Source organism: Sarcophilus harrisii, chromosome 3, assembly GCF_902635505.1.
Source record: "Sarcophilus harrisii chromosome 3, mSarHar1.11, whole genome shotgun sequence".
In the NCBI taxonomy this organism is placed as follows: domain Eukaryota; kingdom Metazoa; phylum Chordata; class Mammalia; order Dasyuromorphia; family Dasyuridae; genus Sarcophilus; species Sarcophilus harrisii.
Window position 1 is genome coordinate 499,492,974 of NC_045428.1, and position 22,870 is coordinate 499,515,843.

The following is a 22,870-nucleotide window of genomic DNA, read 5'->3' on the forward strand; positions in this document are numbered from 1 at the left end:
ATTGGCCATTTAATCCAGCTTTTTAAAGTTTTATTGATTCTTGTAGGTACACTGAATAGCGACCTAGACCTCAAGAAGACTTGAGTTCAAATCTAGACTCAGATACTTATTAGCTGTATGATCGGGGGCATGTCCCTTACCCACTCCTAGCCCCACTTTCCTCATTTGGAAAGAGAGGATAATAATGGCACCCACTTCTTAAGAATTGTGAGGATCAAATGAGATATTTGTATCTTGAAGTGCTATATAAATAAATGCTAGTCATTATTGTTGTTGTTGCTGTTGTTATTTTACTGAAGTCATTTCCTGGAATAGGGCTGCCCCTGGCGCACTGCCCCCCCCCCTTTACTCCCCAGTCTCTTTCCAGTGACAAAGAAAGATAATTAAACAATATTGTCTGGAAACAAACTGATAGTGTAAGCAACTTTGTTCAGCTGTAGTTCATCACTTCTGCTGAGAGGAGTGGAATAGGTTTCAACATCTGTTTTTGAAAACCATAATTGGTCCTTGTATTTAAGTTGCATCCTCTCAGATTGCCTCTAGTGTTTTCATGTATGTTATCGTCTATGGAAGCAGCCTCTGAGCCCAGTAGATCACTGAGTGCTGACCTTGGAGCCAGGAAGATTTGGATTCAGATCCTGCCTCCAATACTTCCTTAGCTCTAGGACCCTCTCAGCCTTGATGTCCTCATCTGTAAAATGGGGCTAATAATAATTCCTGCCAAACAAGGTTATTGTTGAAAATCAAATTGGATAATATATATAAAAGTGCTCTTTAAACCTCAAAGCATTACATAAATGCTAGTTGCTATTGTTATTAGACAGCATATATATTGTTCTCCAAGTTCTTTCTGCTCTCTATGCCTGTTCATATTTTTCTGAGTTGCTCCTATTTATAAATTCTCACCATTCAATACTGTTCTATTATATTTACATACTATGATTTGTTTAGCCATTTCTTAGTTGATGGGCAGTCAACTGTGTTTTCATTTTGTTACTACTGCAAAAAGTGTCTCTTTGTGTATCCTGGTAGATTTAGAAATTTCCTTTCTGTCTTTGACCGCCTTGGGTTTATGCCCAGTTGTGGGATGGCGAGGTCCTGGCGCATAAAACCTTGGAGGGACTTCTCAAATAATTACAAGTTGTTTTCCAAATGGTCTGACCAGTTTACTGCTCTTCCCACAGCACATTAGTGTTTGCATCTTCTCACATTCCCCTCCAGCGTTGACTATTTCTGCCTTTCATCATCTTTGCCAATTTGCTGGGTGTGAGGAGAAACCTCAGTTGTTTTAATCTGTATTTCATCATTCCATTCAATCCAGTTCAACAAACATCTGTTCATTTCATGAAATGGTCTGGGCCCTGTGCCTGAAGCAGGAGGCAGAAAGGACCTTTTGGGTGGGAAAGGAAGGCCTTCAGGGCTGTTGAGTAGAAACATCCTGGACCCAGGAAACAGAAGATTAAGGGCTGACCTACCCAGCCTCAACCACTGACGGGCTGTGTGATTGATTACTGCACCTCTTCTGACCTCAGTTTACTTCTCTTGTCAAATGAGGAGACAATTCTCTAAATAGGGGAACAAGAATTTTCTAACTCTTGGACAATCTGTTTTGCTTGACTATGCATTTTGTTATAAGAGTTTTTTGTTTTTCTGTAGTAGGGGAGGTAAGAAAGAAAGAAAAGAGTTTTTGTTAAAAGAAAAAAGAAATGAAACAAAAGAAAAGAAAAACATAATAATATTTATATAAAAAATTTATAAGCAATTCAATTTCATTTTAGAACACTTGACACATGTTCTCTTATTTTACTTTCATAACAATCCTGGGATATAGGTACTATTATTAATCCCATTTTTCAAGTGAGGAAACTGAGTTTCAGAGTGATTAAGTATCTGCCCAGGGTTACACAGCTAGCAAGTGTCTGAAGCAAGATTTATTTTCATGCCCTTCTGACTCCTGGAACAGGACTGTATTTTCTGGGCCACCTACCTACCTAAATACCTTTTCAACAAGCCTATGTCCTCCTTCCTTCAGGTAGGCAGGGCTGCCCTTCACTTCCTTCATGCCCTGCTAACATATTATCCTTCTTTTCCCCTTTCTTACAGAGTGTTCAAGAAGGCAAGTCCAAATGGGAAGGTGAGTATAGTATATTAATCACCCTTTTCTCTCCTCTTCCTCACTGAAAAATAATAATAAAATTTCCCTTCCCTCTCTATCTCTCTCTCCCCACTGCCCTTAGCTTCTACCTGATTCCTATAAACTAGAAACAAATCTACATAGTAACCCATCTGAGAAAAAGGGTAGACTAGGGCTGGAAGAGGGAATTATATCCCCTGTTCTCAGGGACAGTCTCCAGTCCAGGGGGATACTGATAAATGTTTAACAACTAGTTTTCTGAGGGGAAAAAATGTAACCCCAATATACTTTTAAGTGTGACCTGCTTTATTAACATTTTCTCCATCAATTTCTTAAGTCAAGATAATCAGTAAAATAAGTCTTATTCCCGATGTACAGCATTTCCCTCTTTGTCTTCCCCCCGCCCAAGCCAGGCTACAGCTCACTACTGTCTTAGTCTGAGAGAAGGCTGAACAGAGTAGAGAGCTCTGTTCAGAAGGTTGAAGATCTCGTCCCAAGGGTCTCAAGGAGTGGATACACTCAAGGAGTGGAAGCTCCATCCCCAACGGTTCTGCCCTTCAGAATCTCCATCTATTTCTTTCCCTGTTTCCTGGACAGCTACACTGCTTGCTAGTCTACAGTTGTCCACTCCTAGGCTTGGGAGAGGGACAGCGAGGGTAGAGTTGGGCAGGAGAGTTGGGGGAGAGGGAAGAATGGGCTAGAAGATTCAGAAGGAGCCGTGAATGGGGGGGTCTGGGATTTAGTCCTAGTTTTCCCTCTAACTTTGGGAGGGTCACTGTTCTCAGTTGTAAAACAAGGGGCTTGGGTGGAGGAATCTCCAAGTTTTCTTTCAGCTCCAAGTGCTGAGAGCCAAAGGGATTCCACAGCTGGTTTAGGATTTGGTGAGGACCCCCAGGAAGCTGCCCTTCTTGGCCCGCCTCTAACTGTCCCATTGTCTTTTCCCCTAGCTCACAGTCTACTTGGGAAAGCGAGACTTTGTCGACCACATCGATATCGTCGACCCTGTCGGTAAATCCCTGTTGGTTGGGGTTGGGGGATGGAGACATGAGCAGGGAGGAAGTAGTCACTCCCAAAAAGATGAAGGTCAGAGACAGTAGGTGGTCATCCTTAGACTCTCTGAGGCCTCCATGTCAGGCTCGGACTCTGCTGAGCCCAACGTAGGAGAAAAGGAAGGGTCTCGTGCAGCTGAGGGCAGGCAACAGAAAAGACTCCCTGGGAGCACGGGGCTTCATGACAGCTGCCTAAGCCCAAGTGCACAGTATGGTGGAAAGAGTCTCCAATCTGCAGGTCTCTCCTGACCTGCCGTATAAACCTCGGCAAAACACTCCCCTTCTCTGAATTTGATTCTCATATAGGATTGAATTTGATGGGCAGTAGTAAGGTCCAATGGTGAGGACACTGGCTCTGGAGTCAGAAAATCAGGATTGAATCCATAGGACCTTGGAGATGATGGAGGTAACCCTCTGACGTTACCTGTGAGGAAACTCAGATCCTGGCAGGTTGTGGTCTGCCCTGGGTGGGAAGCTTCAGAGGTGGAATATGAACTCATCCCCCATGTTCCTCACTTTGGGGTGATTTCTGATATCTCTCTTTCCCAGACCTCTTTATCTGCAGTGCTACACAATATGTACATCTCCACGCCATCTCTTGCTGTAATAATGCTGAGGTGACAAGCAAAGGGTCCTGAAGCAAATTTGACTTCATAGGTATCATTAAGGCTTGGGAGGCTAAGCCACATAACATGCACCTTATTGAAAAGAAATAGGGTATATTAAAAGGGAGAGGGACAGGGAGTATAGCATAAAGTAGTATATTAAGAAGGCACTCTCAAGTAGTCATCTTTTTTAATTATATTGTGTTGTGGAAATGCTTATTTTATTCCACAAATTAAAAATAAATTTAATTAATTTTAAAAGAAAGACATGCTCAAATAATGAAAGCTAGGAATCGGACTGGGGAGAAGCATAAGGGGGAGAGTATGTAACTAAAGGTCAAAGGAGGGAGATAGAGAAGTTATTTTGTCATTGGAGCATATAATAAACCAGAGCCTTCCCTCTGATGCTTATTACTTGTATAGGCTTGAGAAAACCACTTATCTCCTCAAAGTTAGTTTCTTCAGCTGAAGAATCAGGAGTCCAAAAGACATGGCCTTGCTTCCAGCTCTAGGATCCTTCCATCCCTAAGGTTCTTTTCATCTCTGTGACCTTCTGTAAGGGTCTGTGACCGTGACAGAGATAGTGAGGAATAAAGGGATGGAATATGTGCATTGTGCACACACACATGCAGAGATAGAGGTTTAGACAGGAAAAGATTTGCATTTAATTTTTATTAATATGTAATAACATTTATACAGTAGTATTAACATATTGAAGGCAAATTTAGACAGAAAAAGTCTGAGGGAGATGTGGATGGGGAGAGAGAGAAAATATTACAAAAAGAAAGATGGTGACTAGGAGAGGACAGAGGGAGAGAAAGAAACAAGAACTATGAAGATGGATTCTCTCTCCCCCCCTCTTCTCTCCCCCACTTTCTTCCCTTTCTCTTTCCCCTTTCCTCCCTGCCTCTTTTTCTCTTTCCCTCTCTCTCTCTTCTTCTCTCCCCTCCCTCCCTCCCTCCCTCTCTCTCTCTCTCCCTCTCTCTCTTTTTGTTTCTCCGTCTCTGTCTCATTCTTCTCTCTTTCTCTTTCCCTCAGTCCATATGTCTATCTCCCCCTTTCTATTTCCCCCTATTTCTCTCTCTGTCTGTCTGTCTCTGTTTCTCTCTTCTCCCTCTTTCCCTCTCTCTGTCTCTTGCTCTCTCTACTCTTTCCCTCTGTCTCCCCCTACTTTCTCTCTCTTCCCCTCTTTTCCTCTCTCTTTCCCCCCTCTTTCTCTCCTTCTTCCCCCCTATTTATTTCTTTTTTCCTCTACTCTTTTTCTTTCCCTCCGTATATCCCCTTTCTCTCTCTCTGTTTCTCCATCTCTCTTTCTCTCCTACTCTCTTTCTCTCTCCTTTTGTTTCTCTCTTTTCTCTCTTCCTTTTTCCCTCCTTGCATAAACACACACACACACACACACACACACACACACACACACACACACTCACACTCACACACATCTATCTATAAGGCAGAGAGAAGAGAAGAGAGAACAGATAGAGTGACATACAGAGAAAAGGAAGACAAAGACAGGGTACATACCAAGGGAAAAGAAGGGGAGGGGAGGGACCTTGCTGCTGTATTATTTTCTGTCCCTGGGGATGTTTTGGAAACATATTTAATTACAAATTCTGCTGATTATACTTCTGCAAAAAGCTTTTCATTCTCTAATTTCTCTCCCTTGCAAGAGAAAGAGAGGCTGCTGCTGGCATGGAAGGAGCCTCAGCCTGGGGATCCTGAGTCAAGGTCCCAGGTTGACTGTGATCTCAGACAAGCCTCTTCCCCTTTCTGGACCCCAGTTTCCTCCTCTGTAAATTGAGATGATCTCGAAGGTTTCTTCTGGCCTTGAGACTTTGTGTGTTTTGTTCTAAGGCCTTCTTTCTCTCAGCCCTGACTTTCTGGGGTCAGCCCTAGTAGATCGGCTGCTATTTTTTGGTGTGGCAGAACTTGTCGTTCAGCCCACCGGTGACACATTCTGTTAGGTGGCATGGGGTGGATCTCTGTGAGACACATAGATGTAAAATGGGGATATTACTGTCTGTAGGGGTCACTATGAGAGCCTAATGAGATAATCACATACTTTGTAAACTTCCAGACCCTCCCGGAATGCCAGCTCTGATGCTCCCGTACCGTACAAATATTTTGGTGTCTCTCTCATGTCATGATCTTGATACTAAAGTGCATGCCTTTTGGAAGCTCCAAAGCTGGAGCCTCCCTGGGATGCACTAGATGGGGAAGCTGGCTTAGCCCAGGGAGCCAGAGAAAGCAGGCTGGGAGTACTGGAGAATGGCAGCCTTTCCTCCACACTCCCACTTCCCTTTCCCTGTGGGTTCTCTTGGCTGTGGCACTGTGGTTTCTGGGGAGCTCACTAGAGAGGCTCAGGGCTTGAGCATCAAGACGGGGAATTCTGCCATTAAGGAGAAAGGGTCCTGTCCATTCGGAGAGGTAGGGCAACACATGGAGGACCTCTCTGGGCTTTTAAGGATGCCCCAGGTAGTAAGCCCCAGGGTTGGGCTGAGAGTATGGGAGTCAGGCTGGTAGGTTCACGGTCCATTTGCTCATTCATTCATTCATTCATCCAACAAACATTCACTAAACATCTGCTCTGTGCATGGTCCCATGCTCACGGCCGGGGGACGTACTGAGATAAATGAGAAACCATCTGGTAGGGGGAGATAATACACATTCAGAAAAATAGAATGTGAATTAGAAAAGGACAGACACCTCAGGAGGGCTGTGAAATCCTATGAAAGCTGAAAGGGAGAGATTACTCGCTTATTGGAGAAGAGAGATGCTGGGAGACCTTCTGGAGGAGGTTACATCCAAGGTGGGCCTCGAGAGATGTCAGCAGGATCAAGGAAGGGTTTACTGATCCAGGGTAGCTTTGGTGGGGTTGGGGGGGGTACAGTTTTCAGGGTAGGATTGGAATAAAGTATAAAAAACAACCACAAGTTCTGGGTTGGAGTCTCGGGTCTTCCTGACGGCAGTTTAATTTCTTCTTTTCCAACACAGGATAGGGCTGCCCCACATGATCTCTTCAGAGCCCTCCTAGCTCTAGCATTCTGGGGTTCTGATGGTTTTAGGGTAAAGTTAGCAGGAGGGCAGGAATCAGTGTAAAATGAGAGGTTTGAGGCGAGAGGATGGAATGGAAGATTAATGGGTTGAAGTTTAGAGTAGAGATGATGGGTTTGTTATGGGGATTGAGCTCATGATGGGCTGGATGAGGTGTTTGTGATGGAATAGGTTTATGGGAATTGCATTTGGATGAGGATTGATGAGTTTAAAACTTTCTGGCTGTGTGACCCTGGGCAAGTCACTTAACCCCAATTGCCTCAGCAAAACAAACAAAAAGGATTGATGCATTTATGATGATATTGGTAGGATTGGGATGACTGGAATTTGTACCAGGGATGGTGGGCACAAGATGGGGTTGAGGTGGCTTTAGGATTGGGAGAAGGATTGGTGGAGTTTATTATTATTATTATTATTATTATTATTATTTAAAGATAGAATCGGTGAAGATGTAGTTATAGTCATATTGGTGAGAGTTCATCATTGGGTTAATAGGTTTTGGACCCAGAGTTGGATTGTTAGGTTTTTGGTAGAAGTGGCGAATGTAGGGTTAAATTAATTTTGGTGTAGATGGTATATTCAATTCAATGTAATTAAATATTTATGAATTATTTACCAAGTTATGTTCTAGGAATACAGAGGCAAGAATTAAGTCTTTGATGTCAAGGAGCTTTTATTATATGAGTTTGGGATTCAGCTAGTGGGATTGGGACCCAAATATAGACTGGTATTGATGAGTTAAAAATGAGGGTGATGGGTTTGGAGTTTGAATGAGTTCAGATTGGGGGTGATGAGTTTGGATTTTGAATGGTGAATTCAGGTTTGGAACGTTGTGCATGTAATTTTGGTAGTAGGTTTGGATTACAGAGTAGAGTTTGAAGGTTAGGGAGCACTTGGCTCTATAGTCTTCCCTCTTTCTCCTCTTCACTGTGTTATTTCTCTCAGATGGTGTGGTTCTGGTGGATCCTGAGTACCTCAAGGAGAGGAGAGGTGAGTCCCCTGCCCAGCCCTCCCCAAACCGATCATATGTGGATTCTTGTCTCTTCCTTCATTCCTTGGTCTGGCCCCACTCTTAGCCTTCTTCACGCTCTCCTTCTCTGTCTCAGGGAGACCACAGTATCAATCTGTCCCAATTCTTTTTCTCCTCTTTTCTTCCCTGCTCCTTGCTCCCATCCAGCTCCACAAATGAAGGAGAAAACAATCTTTATTATTACCTATTCTAGCCTTACCTCCCTTGGATCAGCCTATCTCCCCCTATCCTTTCTCTCTTAGCCTTTTTCAATCTCTCTCATTCAAGCTCAACCAAGAACTGCCCCTCAAACTAGCCTACCTCTCCTCCATTTTTTTAGCCCTTCCATCCCCATTCTTCCCTGAGGACCATCCAACTTCCTTTAAATGCAATCAAATCTCCTGAACAAACCCCACTTCCCTCAGGCTAACTAGTCTCCCACTTGATTCTTTTTTTTTTTTTTTTTTAAATTTAATAGCCTTTTATTTACAGGTTATATGCATGGGTAACTTTACAGCATTAACAATTGCCAAACCTCTTGTTCATGTTTTTCACCTCTTACCCCCACCCCCTCCCCCAAATGGCAGGATGACCAGTAGATGTTAAATATATTAAAATATAAATTAGGTACACAATAAGTATACATGACCAAACTGTTATTTTGCTGTACAAAAAGAATCAGACTCTGAAATATTGTACAATTAGCTTGTCCCACTTGATTCTACTAACCCTTCCTACCCCCCTTGGACTGTCCCAGAAGCTTCTAGCTTCTTGTAGCTTCAACCTTCCCAAACTCAGGCCCATTGTCTAGCTTTAGCCAGCTCACAAAAGCCCTCTAAATCTCTTCCCTCCTTAATTCTCATTAAAACCTTATGGATTCTCCACCTTTTTTTTTTTTTTTTAAGCTTGTAACCCCTTACTGAGGGACTCTCCCCAACTTCTCCCTGGATAAATAGACTTCATTTCCTCATCTGTAAAACGGTGATATTACTTTCTTTCAGCTGCCTGATCTCAGAAAAGTTCCATAAGCCTTCTCCAGATTAGATTGGTCCCGCTAACTCAGATTCCTTCACTCTCTGGGTCTCCCATTATTTCTGGTCTCCTTCATTCTCTACAAGAGCTCAGCTACTTCCCACTCCTGAACTCCCCTGTCCCTGTTATCTCAGGCTAGCTTTTAGGAGGGGAAAAAAGATCCTGTGTATAGGATATTAAGAGGACCCTTTACTCCCCCCCCCTCCCCCAGGAGCTCAGGCCTGGGCTGCTTTCCATTTTGGAAAGGACTAGGCTGTCTCCCCTGCCTCCCTCCTAACCTCCCTGCAGAGAAGGGCACCCTTAGGATGTGGCAGGGCGTGGGCACCCTTTGCTGGATCTCTTGCTGTGGTCTGCCAGGGAAGGGGCTGAGGGCTTTTATGGAAATGTGATGGCTGCTTTTTGAGAGAATCCACTCACTCTTTGACTCCTGACATTTCCTTTCCCCCCACAGTGTACGTAACTCTGACCTGCGCCTTCCGCTACGGCCGGGAGGACCTGGACGTGCTGGGCCTGACCTTCCGCAAGGACCTGTTTGTGGCCAACATCCAGTCCTTCCCACCTGCCCCTGAAGACAGGCCCCTCACACGGCTTCAAGAACGGCTCATCAGGAAACTGGGGGAGCATGCTTACCCCTTCACCTTTGAGGTGAGGGATCCCCAGGCCCTCTCATTTTTGCACTTTACCGTCTCCATGAATTTGTCCATTATTAATCCTACCCAGCCCATTGAAGAATAATTTTCAGATCTGGACTCTGTCTCCTTCAAACAAAGCGATATAAGCAATTACAGGGTCACCCCAACAAAGAGCTGTCCAGCTTTAGCTGCTGCTGTTACTTAATACTCAGAAGACTGTCTCTTTCATTTAAACATTTGGAAAGAAAGCAGTGATTTTGAAGCGACAACATGGTTTCCTCAAGAACAGATTATACCAGACTAACTACATTTTTTGTTCTGAAATAGGGTTACTAGACTGGGAGATCAGAGAAGTGTCTTAGATGTCTTATGTCCAGATTTCAGCAAGATATTCCACAAGGTTTCTCACAATGCCTTAGAATGTGAGGTTCCTGATTCTGTTTCATCTCTATCACGTGGCACAATTCTAGGCAGATATTAAGTGCTTAATATATGCTTGTTTATTAATTGGTTAGGTAAGGTAAAAAGCTGAGGTCTGAATGTTTATATACACATGTCCTCCTAGGGAGAGAGATGATGGATTGTGGGTGAGAAATATGGTAATTGGGAGGAGATAAGGGAAAAACAAGGAAGAAAACACCGTGCCTAATACATAGTTAGCAGTTAATAAATGCTTGTTTGCCAAGTGTTGAAGACAAAAATATAGGCAAAAAAGAAAAATATTACTTGCCCTCAATTTGAGGAGTTTACATTTTTTAAAACTTTAATTTTATTTTTATATTCACATTTTTCCCCATCTTCATCCTCAGATGAGAAAGCAAAAAAAAAACAACAAAATCACTGTTATAAATATGTACAGTCATGTAAAACAAATTCTTACATTGGCCATGTTCAAAGATATATCTTAATCTACACTATGAGTTTGTCACCTTTCTATCCTAAGATAAGTCATATTTCTTCTTAGTCCTTGAGTCAATTGGGCTTGGTTGTTGTATGTTATAGTTTTTAAGTCTTTCACAGGTGTTTGTCCTTTTAATATTGCTGTTACTACATAAATCGTTCTCCTGGTTCTGCTCACTTGCTTCATGTATGAACCATTAATTCATCCAAATTTAAGTTACTTACATTCTAATAAATTGTGGACAATCCACAAAGGGAACTACGTAGTGAGCAGGGATATGGTTTTAAAACACAGAGAAAGTCAGGACAGGGTTGAGAAGGGAATGAAAGCAGGTTAGTCTGGTAATTGTTGTCTGACTCTGTGACTTCACTTGGGGTTTTCTTGGGAAAAATACTGGAGTGATTTGTCGTTCCTTCTGTAACTCATTTTATAGACGGGAAACTGAGACAAACAGGGTTAAGTGACTTGCCCGAGATTACACAGCCAGTAAGTGTCTGAGGCCGGACTTGGACTCAAGAAATGACTTGCTCCAGGTCTGACACTATTCACTGAACCACCGAACTCCCCTCGGTTTGGCTCTCACAAAATGGCGGCTCTCACTAGTGGTAGGAGGGGGCAGGCCTTGTGGGGAGCTCTACCAGGATGAGCTGGCCACAGGAATGGGAGCCTTTTCCAGGGTGAGGAGGCCCCAAAGACTCCAGGAGAAACCAGCAGTAGAAGGGACATGATTTTAAAGTGTAAAGAAAACCATGAATAGAGCTGATGAGGAAATGAAGGTGAAGGAGAAGCAAGAGGAGGGAAGATGCAGTCTGGATGATTCAGTCAGCAAGGGGTATTGGAAGGGAGCACATTGAGGAAGCCCTGCATTTGAGTGCAGATGACCAACTCCATTATTATCTGTGTGAGGGCCAGATCCTTTCTCAGGACCTCATTTATCTGATCTGTAAAATAAAGTTTTAAAATGTTAAACCTGATGCTCTCTGAGGTCTCTTCTAGCTCTAACCCCCAGGGTGCTAGGAAGGCGAGCTCAGCTTGGGGCTGCTCACCATTTTTGGTTAGTGATTTGCCCGAAGATAAAAATGGCACCCAGGGCAGATTTGCAGATGATGCATCACTGAAAGGGAGCAGCTGATGATTTGGGTCGCTGAATTGTAATCTAGAAAGATCTTGATCAGCTGGAAGAGTAACCCAAGCTAACAGAAACGGGCACAAAGGCTGTACAGGGAGGAGGAAGCATGTCTGGACTACTAGAAGTTCATGTAAGAAAACCCTGGGGTTTTTCTGTTGGCCACAGACTCGAGATGAGTCACCAGTGCGGCTGGTATGATGGCTCTAAAAGCTAATGATCTTGTGCTGTGTGCTCAGATGCAGATTCGGGTCATAGATACAGAGAAGGGGCTAGATCAGAGAGATCCAGTCCTACTCTGCCTTTCTACAAGAGAGAGAACAAGAGTCCCAAGGAGCTTCCTCACCTGGATCGCTAGAACCATAGATTTAGAGCTAGAGAAAAAAATCAGACCATTTAGACCGTGACTTCATCTCACTGATGCTCAGGAGTTGGAAAGGACTTTAAAACATGGACTATAGAATGTTAGTCTTGGAAGGGATCTTAGGAATTGCTCCACAGTGTCTCAGTTACGAGAGTATATATAATATAGAGTATGTATTGTACTATATTATATATAGTATTTATATATAGTTTCATAATATATATATATTTATATGATACATATATATCATAATATATAGTTTCATAATAGAAAAAAGATATTAGAGACTAAGTAGAAAAACCCCATTTCATAGATGAGGAAACTGAGGCATTAGAGGGAAAAGTCAGGTCCATGTTAAACATGGTATCTTGGGGAGAGCCAGAAAGGTTTTATGGGTACATGACACTTTCCTAATTCACAGCCTGATTTCAGGGTCCTGTGGATGAGGGAAGCAGAGCAAGGGGAAAGGAAGAAAACAACTTTTAGCTCTGTGTTAGGCAGCTTTGCTGCCTAAAATTCGCCCCAGGGCCATCAACACCTTTCCTCCTGCTACCCTGGGGGCAAGCTGGTACCTCCTGAGGAATAGCTCCCTCCTGGGACCCAGCTATTCGCCACTTACAGAGCCCTCCTCCCAGCTGTGAGACCGAGCCCTATTCGCTCGGCAGGCCCCGCCGGCCAGTCAGGATGGGGAAAGGTCTGGAGGCAACTTCTCAGGAATTCAGGGAGTTGGGGGTGTTTAGCTAAGGGGACTGGGGAGAGATGTCTGTGTCCCCATCCTCCTCCCGCCAGTTTTTGTTCCCTGATGCTGGCTGGCCCCGGTGGGGGCATTCTGGAGTGAGCCACTGTCTGTTGGAGCACAGATGCTGTATGTTGTTCCCTCTCTCAGAAAGCACCTGGAGGGAGGGATGCAGCCCTCATTCTCAGACAGACCCAGGCGAGCCCTAGTCCGATGTGAGAGTTTGTGCTTCTAAACCCTTGCTGACCCTGAGCTCTTTTCTCTGCAGATCCCTCCCAACTTGCCCTGCTCAGTGACACTGCAGCCGGGGCCTGAGGACACGGGGAAGGTGAGTCTGGTTTTGCTCATTGCCTCCGGGTCTGACTTCTTCCCCTCTCCCACAAGGGGATGACGGGGAGTGAGATGGCCATGTCTGGGCAGAACAGTGTGGGAGTAATTCAGGCAGCCCCCAGCACCTTCAGAAGGGTGAAATATTCAGACAGATAGAGAGAAGTGAATCCCAGGGAGCATAGAACTAGCTCCTCGGGCTCCATCACTGAGGGCTGCAGGAGGAGGCTGGATGGACATTTGTTGGGGAGGTGGAGAAGTTTTCTTTTCTCATATCGGATGGAACTTTCTGAACCTTTCGGGCACAGAAATTCTAGGATCCTAGGAAGCAGAGGATCTTGAAAGCCTTTTCTTCCTCCACCACTCCACAATTCTGCGAAACATTTACAAAATGCTCTCTTGATTACGTTTGTTATCTTAAAATCAATTGCCCAAGGAAAAGATCAGTGAGGCATGAGTAGGCAACCATCCATGTGAGAAAGATCTGGCGTGTTTGGGGTATGGAAGCCCATACTGGGTGTGAGTCAACAGGCGAAGCCAAAAACGAAACAGCCCCCAAGCCCCTCATGAGAAAACGAACCCCAGAGAACCGGGTGCTAGAGAAAAGAAATAGAAAGCCAGTGTCCAGAGCAAGGTGAGTGATGGCCCCGTTGCCTTCTGGGCCAGAGTGAGGAAGGCTGCTGACATGCTAAAGTGTGTTTCTGGGCCGGCCAGTCAGGATGGGGAAGGGTCTGGAGGCAACTTCTCAGGAATTCAGGGCATTGGGGGTGGGTAGAGCCTTGGAGGGACTGGCCCAGGAAGAAGAGGATTTATCTCCCTCTGCCTCAGGAACAACGGAGAAAGGAGGGAGACATATATGAAGAGACATGGGATCTGAGCTGCCCACAGAAGAGACTGGCAAGAGGGTGGGTCTTCATCATTGGGAAAAGGGGAAGATTCTTTGAGCACAGGCTGGATGAGGGATTGTTTGTTGAGGATGTTGCAGGAGAAATTTCTATTCATTCGATTGTGTCCCCTTCTGACATTGAGGGCCTGTGGCTGAAGTTTTGGAAGAGTGGCTCCATAACTGTAGTACAGAAAAGGGTAGGAGCTATGTAGATTGAGGTGGTCAAGGAAGAGTTCTGAACCTTGAGGATTGGCAGGCTGGAGTATTTAGAAGGAAGGAAGAGAGGAAATCTTCAACATTTCTATCTTCCAAGAAATGATTGGGGAAGGCAGATTCATTCTGATGTGAGCCCAAGCCTGACAAAGTCAGGATGTGCTGTAAGCAAAAATTATTATAATCCATTCAAAAGTTAATAGACCTGATTTCACTTTTATTTATCAAGTGGTTTGTATTATTTGGGCTATTGTTCCCTTCCCTGCCTTTGGAGAACCAAGAGTATATGCAATTGTAGAAAGGAACCTGCTTTTAATTGGGCGACCTCCCTCTCCCCCACCTCAGTTTTTTCAGCTGTGAAATGAAGATGTCATATTCTAACTTTGCTTCGAGTTCTGACTTATATAGTTTCAAGTCTCTTCCAGGTGTAACATTTTGTGCCCAAGGGTCCCTTGTAATGATATCCTATGGTTCACAGTCTCATCTAACTCTGGCATTCTATATTCTTTGTTCCAACATTCAATGCCCTAATGTCTCTCCCAACTCAGATGTTTTGTGTTTCTAGGGTTCCTCCTGACTCTGACATTCTATGGTTCTGTAACTTGACCTTACATTTCCTGAAGTCCCTGGGAATAAAGGAAAGCAATGTCTTTTTTCCCCCCTTCTGATCTGTCACTTTCTTCATCTGTCAAATAACTACCAGCCTTCTTTTCTCCTAGCGGTAATGAAATAGCTTCTATATTTTCCAGCACATTAGAGCCGATTTTTGTAGCCTGAAATATGTTTCACGAAATTTCTGTGTCTAAAACAGCAGAATGAAATTAGGCAGTAAGTCTGGTCTCAGCTTGGGTGAACCCCGGGTTCTCTGAGGGGTAGAATTGGCATGAATATTGTCCATATGGAGATTACCTGCTCAGAGTTAACCCTGTGAGGGATCTTGGTTAAAAGAATAGGAATTCTTTTTATGGAACATAGGATGTCAAAACTGGAAGGAACCTTAGAACGTAGAATGTTAAACCCAGAAAGGAGCTCAGAGATGATCTTTTCTTTACAAATGAGGACATTGAGTCTCAGAGAGTGAATAGATACACATTGGACTAGAAACCAGTCCAGTCCAGTTCAGGACTGGAACTCTCGATTTTTCCCCTTTGAGTTCTTTGTGCTTTCTTTTCCTGTCTTTCCAATTCTTCCCATGTGGGAGGGATCTTTGTACCTATAGCTTGAGACACTGTACCCCATCTTCTTGCAGGCCTGTGGTGTGGATTATGAAGTCAAAGCCTTCTGTGCAGAAAATCTGGAGGAGAAAACTCACAAACGGTAACCAGAACTGAGTCCTCTTTGTTAGTCCTGCCTGGGGGAGGGAGAATGGGACATGGAGCAGAGCTCAGAACATTGTGAACATGGAGGTAATGGTGGTGGTGTAAAAATCCTGGGAAGGAGATAAGAGCAATAGGTTCTAATTTATCAATCACGGAAATGATTGTGGCTTTAAAGAGAACATTAGAAACTCAGTTTTCCCAATCTGTAACATGAGACTCTAAAGAGGAAATGAGAATATACATGATGGAAGCTCTCTAGTGGATTCTAGAGTGGATTTGCTATTCAGTTTATCTTTCAGATACCACCTAAATCTAGGGGGTGGTAGATACATTCCCAGCACTTTGGAAGCCTCTGATTTGAGGGAAAATACTTAGAGTCAGCCCTAAGGGTTTATCTGAGGAAGTGCAACATGGCCCTTTTCCTCAGGGAATGAAAAAGCCAGTGCTTAGGGTAGGTGGGGACTAAGCAGGGAAGAAACTTCTAATAGGAATCCTCCCATACATAATAAACAATATGGATAGAGAGGAAGTGGGACAGATGTGAACTCCATGCTAGAAATTACATTGTTAGTGAAAGGGTCAAGTAATGGGACCCGGAAGACAAAATAAAGTAAGGTTTGGGCAGTGAGGGAGGTCTTGTATTCTGAAGTTGTGAACCCCAAATAGGAGCAATTGGGTAACATTCCTGTGCAGCCCAGGTGGGTGGATGAGGGTGACATAAGTAAGGAAGCTGGAGACCCAGATGGGCTGGCTTTGCCATCTGGTGGACAATTCCCATACTGCAGGCAATTCTGTTGCCAGTATTAGTTGGAAAGAGCCAATTATTGACCCTCAGTTTCTTACTGAGCAGTTGACCCCTCACTGAGCACTTGTCTCTCTGACTGAGCGATCCTTCATCCCTGCTCATTAAGCCCTCATACTTGGCACTAAGTCACTCATATTTTCCTTGAGTTTTCACTTCCTTACAAGTACCCTATATCCTCTGCCAGCCTAAACCCCTCCCCCTTAATTAGTTCATCCATAACTGACCTCTCTATCCCCTTAAAAATCACAGAATCATAGACTTAGAGCTGAAAGGGGTGTTAAAGGGTTAATTATCCCAACCTCCTTATTTTTCGGATGAGGAAACGGTCCAGAGCAAGGTAAATTAATTAAACTACGATTATGTTGGAAAGAAGTGGTAGAACTGAAATTTCAACCCAGGATATCAGTATTCTTTCCAGTGTTCCTCTTCACTCACCCCCTCATTGAACCCTGTTTTCCTTCAGTGATTCCCCATTGTCACTCTTTTCCCCATATCCTTCCCTTTACTGAATTCTCACTCCACTCTCTTATTGAGACTCATCCCCTCAGCCACTAGTGCTGAATCCCCATGTCCTCCCTGAGACTACATCCCCTGTTCCTAATCCTGCATCTTCCACATGGAGCCTTCAACTCTCCCCACTCACTGAGCCATCAGCATCATCACCATCACTAGCAGTGTGTTCTTAGCCCTATGCTGGAGGGAATTCCCGCAGGAGAGAAGATTAGCTCCAGGGCAGATCATAGAGATCCAACTCCCTGGAATAAATGAGGGAAATGATTCCTATACTTTGTAGTAGGGATTGTCAGGACTGGAAAGGCCTGGAGTAGGGAGCTAGGTGATCCAGGAGAGAACTTCTTTGAGAAGACAGACCTTGAGTTGGGCCTAAAAAGACTACTGGGATTTGGAGAATTGGAAAGTGGGAATGTCCTGGGCAAGGGATTGTTATGATCAAAAGGACAGAAGGAGGAAGGGATGGTATATGTTCTGGGAAGCCCTAAGTTCCTAGAACAAAGGGAACATGGAGAGGAGCTAAAGTTGGAAAGTTAAGGAGGGTTCAGATCCTGGAAGGTCTTTAAACTAGACTGAGTTATTTGGTCTTGATCCTATGAGTAAGGGGGAGCTAGAAAGTGTCCTGGAGCAGAATTGGGGAAGGAGCCTGGGCTGTCTGTCCCCAATGACATTGTCTCTTCCTCTTGCTGACTTGTTCAGGAATTCTGTGCGCCTGGTTATCCGGAAGGTCCAGTATGCCCCAGAGAGACCTGGTCCCCAGCCCACAGCTGAGACAACTCGTCATTTCCTGATGTCTGACAAACCCCTGCATTTGGAGGCCTCTTTGGATAAGGAGGTAAGGGAGTGCTCCTAGCAGAGTTAGGATTTTTCCATAATCCTTTAGGGTTTTAAACTTAAGAATAAAAGATGATTTTTGTAGGGACAGAATGTTTGCCTTCAAATATCTGAAGCTTTGTTGCAAAGAAGAAAGCTTAGTTTTGTTTCGCTTGACTCCAGGAAACCCAACTAGAACCAGTTGGGGATGAAGGGGTATGGGGAGAGAGTGTAAACTCCTTAAGGGTGAGGATTATTTTCTTATGTGTATCTCTAGGGTCTAGCACCTGCTTAATAAAAACTTGTTGATTGGTTCAGTTCAATGTAGGGAACCAATGTGGAAACAGTGAGAGCTATCCATGGTACTATGCTGTGTTGGGGGAATAAACTCTCCATCACTGAAGGTCTTTAAATGAAGGGTAGATGACCATTTGTTAAGGATGTTGAAGAGAAGGGTCCTATATTCTGGCTGAAGGTGGATTAGCTGACCTCTCAATTCTCTTCCAAATCTTAGATTCTCAGCTTTGTCTGAGTGTGGGGTCTTGTTCCCTTCCTCTCTGCCCTTCATTTCCCTGTATGTAACAATCTCTCCAAAAGAGTATTGAGAATTTCCTCCTTAGACTGTATAGTTCAGAATAATCCACTGATGAAAGAAAGACTGCATCTCCCCTCATAGCCTTACGCTAGTAGCTAATTAGGACAACAAACTATGCTGAAGGATTGTAAGCTTCCCCCCCCCCCCCAACAGTAAGAGCAGCACAGCACATTCCACTGAAAATAGTTGCTTAGGGATTTCTGGGAGTCATTGGTAGCGCCACTCCATACTCCCCAACTTGTCAATTTTGGTTTTGATTTCCCTTTAACTTTGGAGCTAATACAAACAAATGGATGGCCAGGGATATCCCTCGAGTCAGAAAACATTGAATTCATTCAGTGCAAATCAGCATATGTCTATTATGAGCCGACCATTCATTCAACAAAAAAAGGAATCACTTACTATGTGTAGAGTACCATACTGGAAACTGGGATGTGTGTGTGGGGAGAGAAGATGATAGGAGGAGCATTAGCCATAATTTCTGCCTGCTTGAAGCTTATAGAGGGGAAGGGTGGCAATGGCACACCATATATATGGATAATAATGATACGGTGTGGAACGAGAGAGATATCTAAGAGAGGAGAATCCAAGTCCTGTCTGGGGTCTGTGGAAGACTCCTTTCTGACTGTGGGATGAGGGAATGCATCCTGCAGGAGTGGCATTTGAGTCTGACCTTGAAGATTTTAACTTGCAGACAATTCAACTCTAGCACATACTAGTCAACTATCCACTCCATCAGCCTCCAGACCCAACCTCCTGCAGTTTGTGTTTATGTAATGATTAGACCACATGCTCCCTGATGGAGCACTGGGTCTGGTGTCAGAAAAACCTGAGTTCAAATCTAGCTTCAGACAGTGATTAGGTGTGCAACTGTGAGCAAGTCACTTAATTGCAGTCTGCCTCACTTTCCCCATCTGCAAAATGGGGGGGGAGAGGCATTTGCTCATGAGGGTTTGGAGAGCAAGTTTTAGGTGATGTTGGTAGGCAGAGCTCTGCCCTCTTCATCGTGTTCCTGGATGTCCATAGGCTGTCCATATTAGCCTTTCAGACAGTGGTCTTGTTCAGTGGTCCAAGGGAAGGCATCGGGCATTCAGGGGAAGGAACAGTTAAGGCTGTGTGGACTGATAATGTGGACTGCTTCTTTCTAAAGTTCTGTTTAGTAGAGTGGAGTATCTCAGCCAGCATTCTGAATGGAGTTTGGCTTCCTCCAAGGGTCAAGGGAAATTAGAAGGGGTTGTGGGATGCTTCTGTGCATTTGTTAATATGATAGCTGATCAAGTGAGATAACATCTATAAAGTGTTTTGCAGTCTTGAAGCGCTGTACAGATGCTTTTGTTAGTATTGTTATTATGATTGTCAGGGGAAGAAATAGCCCCACTTCTTGGTGGATTCAGCACTATTTCATTGCTTGTAGGAAAATCTCTCTGGAGGTGTCTGTGGCTGATTCTGGGGAGAGAGGTGCCCCATGAGGGCATGAAATCATTATCAGATGTGGTATTCAGGAGAGAAAGGCGGGACTGTTGTGCATCCGAGGCAAGACATTATTCAATTGGAGGGAGTCTAGAAAGAGGGTTGTCCCATCTCCATTTCCTGCTTCTGGCTTAGTGAGATCATGGTGTAAAGTGCTTCTCCTTTCTGATTAGGACAGTTTTCTTGACTGAAAGAGACAGGAGCAAAGACAGTTATCAGAAAAGTAGTGAGTATACCATCCATGAGAATGCACTCACTTGGAGTCCAGACATGGGGTCTGATGTACCCCCCTGAGGTTTCAGTGAGATAATATTTGTCAGATATTAGTCAAAATTAGTCATATCAAAGTCAATAAATGCTTGTTCCCTACTGACTACAATGGAAACCTCCACCTTTCTCTCTCCACTCCTTCTTCTTCCAGATCTACTACCATGGGGAACCCATCAGTGTTAATGTCCATGTCACCAACAATACCAACAAGACGGTGAAGAAGATAAAAATTTCAGGTACTGGGGGGATGGGGCAGTGGGGGGAGATTTGGGGGTTTGGAGAGCAAATTTTGGGGGAAGTCGGTGGGCAGAGCTCTGCCTTCTTCATCCTCTTCTGGAGTTGCTCCTGGTTTAAGGGCTCTCCCTCTAAGCCTTTCATAGAGTGGTCTTGTTTAATGGTCCAAGGGGAGGTACCAGGCATTCAGAGCAAGGAATGGTTAGGGCTGGTAACATGGACTGCTTCTCTGCAAAGGGCTGTGAACTCCACAGGCTTAGTGAAGGGAGGCTCTCAGCCAGTGTTCTGGATGGAGTGGAGCTTCCTCCAAGGGCCAAGGAGAACTAAGAGTTGTGGATGCTTGTGGGCATTCCCCCTCTGGAGTCCTGGGATTTCTCCTTACATGGTGTGTTATCTTTCTGCCCGTAGTACGCCAATATGCTGATATCTGCCTGTTCAATACGGCACAGTACAAATGTCCCGTGGCTGTGGAGGAGGCTGAGTAAGTTATCCCTGTGGAATCTGGGATGGGTAGGAAGCGTTTGGTTCTGATGTCTAGCCTTGACCTCAGTGCCAATGGTGTGTGTGTGTGTGTGGGGGGGTGGTCCTGAAATCCAAAAAGCCAGGGATCAGCACAAATTCTCCCAACTCCCCATTCACACATACAAGTCAGATAATAAAAGCAGTAGATAATCCTCACGGCATAAATAATTAAAAAAATCAAACAGTGGGTAATCTCTTAAATAACCAATGGATAATAATAGATAATAAGATATTCAAGGCACAATGTCTTAAAAGCAGGTAATCCCAGAGTGAATAATTTTTTTTAAAAAAATGGTTAACCTCCTAATAATAAACAATTCAAAGTTTTTGGTAATTAAAAAAATAAATGTTGCAAAAAATGGTTTTCTTTGTCTTAAGCATAAGGTATCACCTGGTGTGAAAATTCTCTCCTCAGGTGTAGTTTTGTTACTCACCTACTATTTCTAGTCTTGATGAGTTGCTTGGGTCATTGTGAGGACAGCCAGGCAAAACAGTGGATAGAGTGTTGGGCCTAGAGTTAGGAAGACTAATCCAAAACAGCAAATGGTTAATGGAAAAAAAAATGTGGATAATTTTCTTAAAACCCTGAGCCGATAATATTAAAGAGCAAATGATAAAAAGTGTGGCTCATATTTGATCAGCATAATCCAAACAATGGATTTAAAAAACCCCAGCAAGCAACAGATGACTTATTTGAAAAGCAGATAATACAAAACCGGATATAATTTGGAAGAGCTGATAGCCTTAAAGCCCTGTCTTCAAGATTGTTTCTTTCACCTGTGGCAGCAAGTTTCCTTTCCCTGCCCGGTGGGTCCCAGGAGGGTTATACCGTGTGTGTTGGTTCCCTGAATGTCACCAAAGTGACCTCGGGCTAGGAGAGGCAGGGAAAGGCCATCTTGGCACTGTGGGGGAAAAAACTCATTTTTTCTGATTTCTAATTCAAGAGAACCTGGGCTCAAAGTTCCAATTCTGCCTGTGTGATTTTTTAGCAAATCTCTTATATCTCTGGGCTTCAGTTTCTTTATCTGTAAAATGGGGGTGGTTGGATTAGATGGCTTCTGAGTTATCTTCCAGCTCTGACTCAATCATTTGTTTAGAGCAATTCAATTCAATTAAAAACATTTGTTAAAGACCTACTGTGTGCTACTGTGCTAAGCACATCTATTCCCCCAAGACAGGGGTCACACAGGATGATTTAATAGTTAGAATGATATTCTTAGAATTTAAAGGTAGTGTGGTCCAACCTTTTCATTTTACAGATGACATCAAGGCTCAGAGAAATTAAGGGATTTACCCAATGTCACACAGGAAATAATTAGCAGAGTCTGAACTCAGTAGCCTTTTCACTGTCCCAGCTGGCCCCTCTTTCAAAATCTCTCTCCCTTTCTCCAATTAGTCTGAGAGGTAGAGTGTGATTGTGTATGTGTTATAGACAAACACAGACAGAGACACAGAGAGTTGGAGAGGGGGAGGGATAGAGGGAGGGAGGAAGGAAAACAGAGAGGAAGAAAGGGAGAGAGGAGAAGAGAAGAAGAGGGAGAGAGGGAGAGAGGAAAAAGGAGAGAGGAAGAGGGAGAGAAGAAAAAATGAGACTGTCTCTGCCTGTCTGCTTGGACTGTGGGAATCTTTTCTATTGCCCTCTGTTTTCTCCAGCGACATGGTGGCTCCAAGTTCAACATTCTGCAAAGTCTACACCCTCACCCCATTCCTGGCCAACAACCGGGAGAAGCGAGGCCTGGCTTTGGATGGCAAGCTGAAGCATGAAGACACCAACTTGGCTTCCAGCACCCTGTGAGGATACCCCCGATTGCCCCGCCCCATAGTTTCCCAGTCCCCAGACTTTCTCTGGGTGTACCCCTCCCCCTCCTTGGCCCAGGCTGCTAGTTTTTTGCCCTTCCCAGGCTTGCATCTCCTCTAAGCATCCTTCAGTCGGGACCTTGGTCCACACTTCCTCCTTACTCCTTCCCTCACACTCCTCTCCAAACTTGAACAGAAACTCCTTTTCTAGTGTCAAAAAAGAGGCAGAGGAAGGGTAGCCATGGCATCTGTCCTGGGGGACCCTGATGTGAGTGGGGAGAGACATAGCTCTGCCCTCTGGGGGCCTCAGTGCGAGGAGGAGAGGTCACTAATGCCAGTCACCAGGGAAATTAGTTAAGGTGGTGAAGGTCCCAGAGACCCCTTTCTAAAGAGACTATCATCCTTCTATAGAAGGAGAAAGAGAAGAGGGACGGGAGAGACAAGCCTAGAATGTTAGTGCAGCCTTC

The 22,870-nt window shown here is 44.3% G+C and overlaps 1 protein-coding gene across 5 annotated transcripts in view; it reads left to right on the forward strand.

The window, feature by feature from the left end:
* ARRB1 (arrestin beta 1) overlaps positions 1–22,870 on the forward strand; it is a 118,195-nt gene that overhangs the window by 79,341 nt on the left and 15,984 nt on the right. For all 5 annotated transcript variants that reach the window (XM_031961384.1, XM_031961386.1, XM_031961388.1 and 2 more), the window contains 10 exons: positions 2,104–2,134; positions 3,082–3,142; positions 7,788–7,832; positions 9,335–9,528; positions 12,911–12,970; positions 15,318–15,385; positions 17,402–17,537; positions 20,002–20,086; positions 20,493–20,565; positions 22,260–22,397. In XM_031961384.1, coding sequence (XP_031817244.1) covers positions 2,104–2,134; positions 3,082–3,142; positions 7,788–7,832; positions 9,335–9,528; positions 12,911–12,970; positions 15,318–15,385; positions 17,402–17,537; positions 20,002–20,086; positions 20,493–20,565; positions 22,260–22,397 — 891 coding nt within the window. The remainder of the gene's footprint in view (positions 1–2,103; positions 2,135–3,081; positions 3,143–7,787; positions 7,833–9,334; positions 9,529–12,910; positions 12,971–15,317; positions 15,386–17,401; positions 17,538–20,001; positions 20,087–20,492; positions 20,566–22,259; positions 22,398–22,870) is intronic.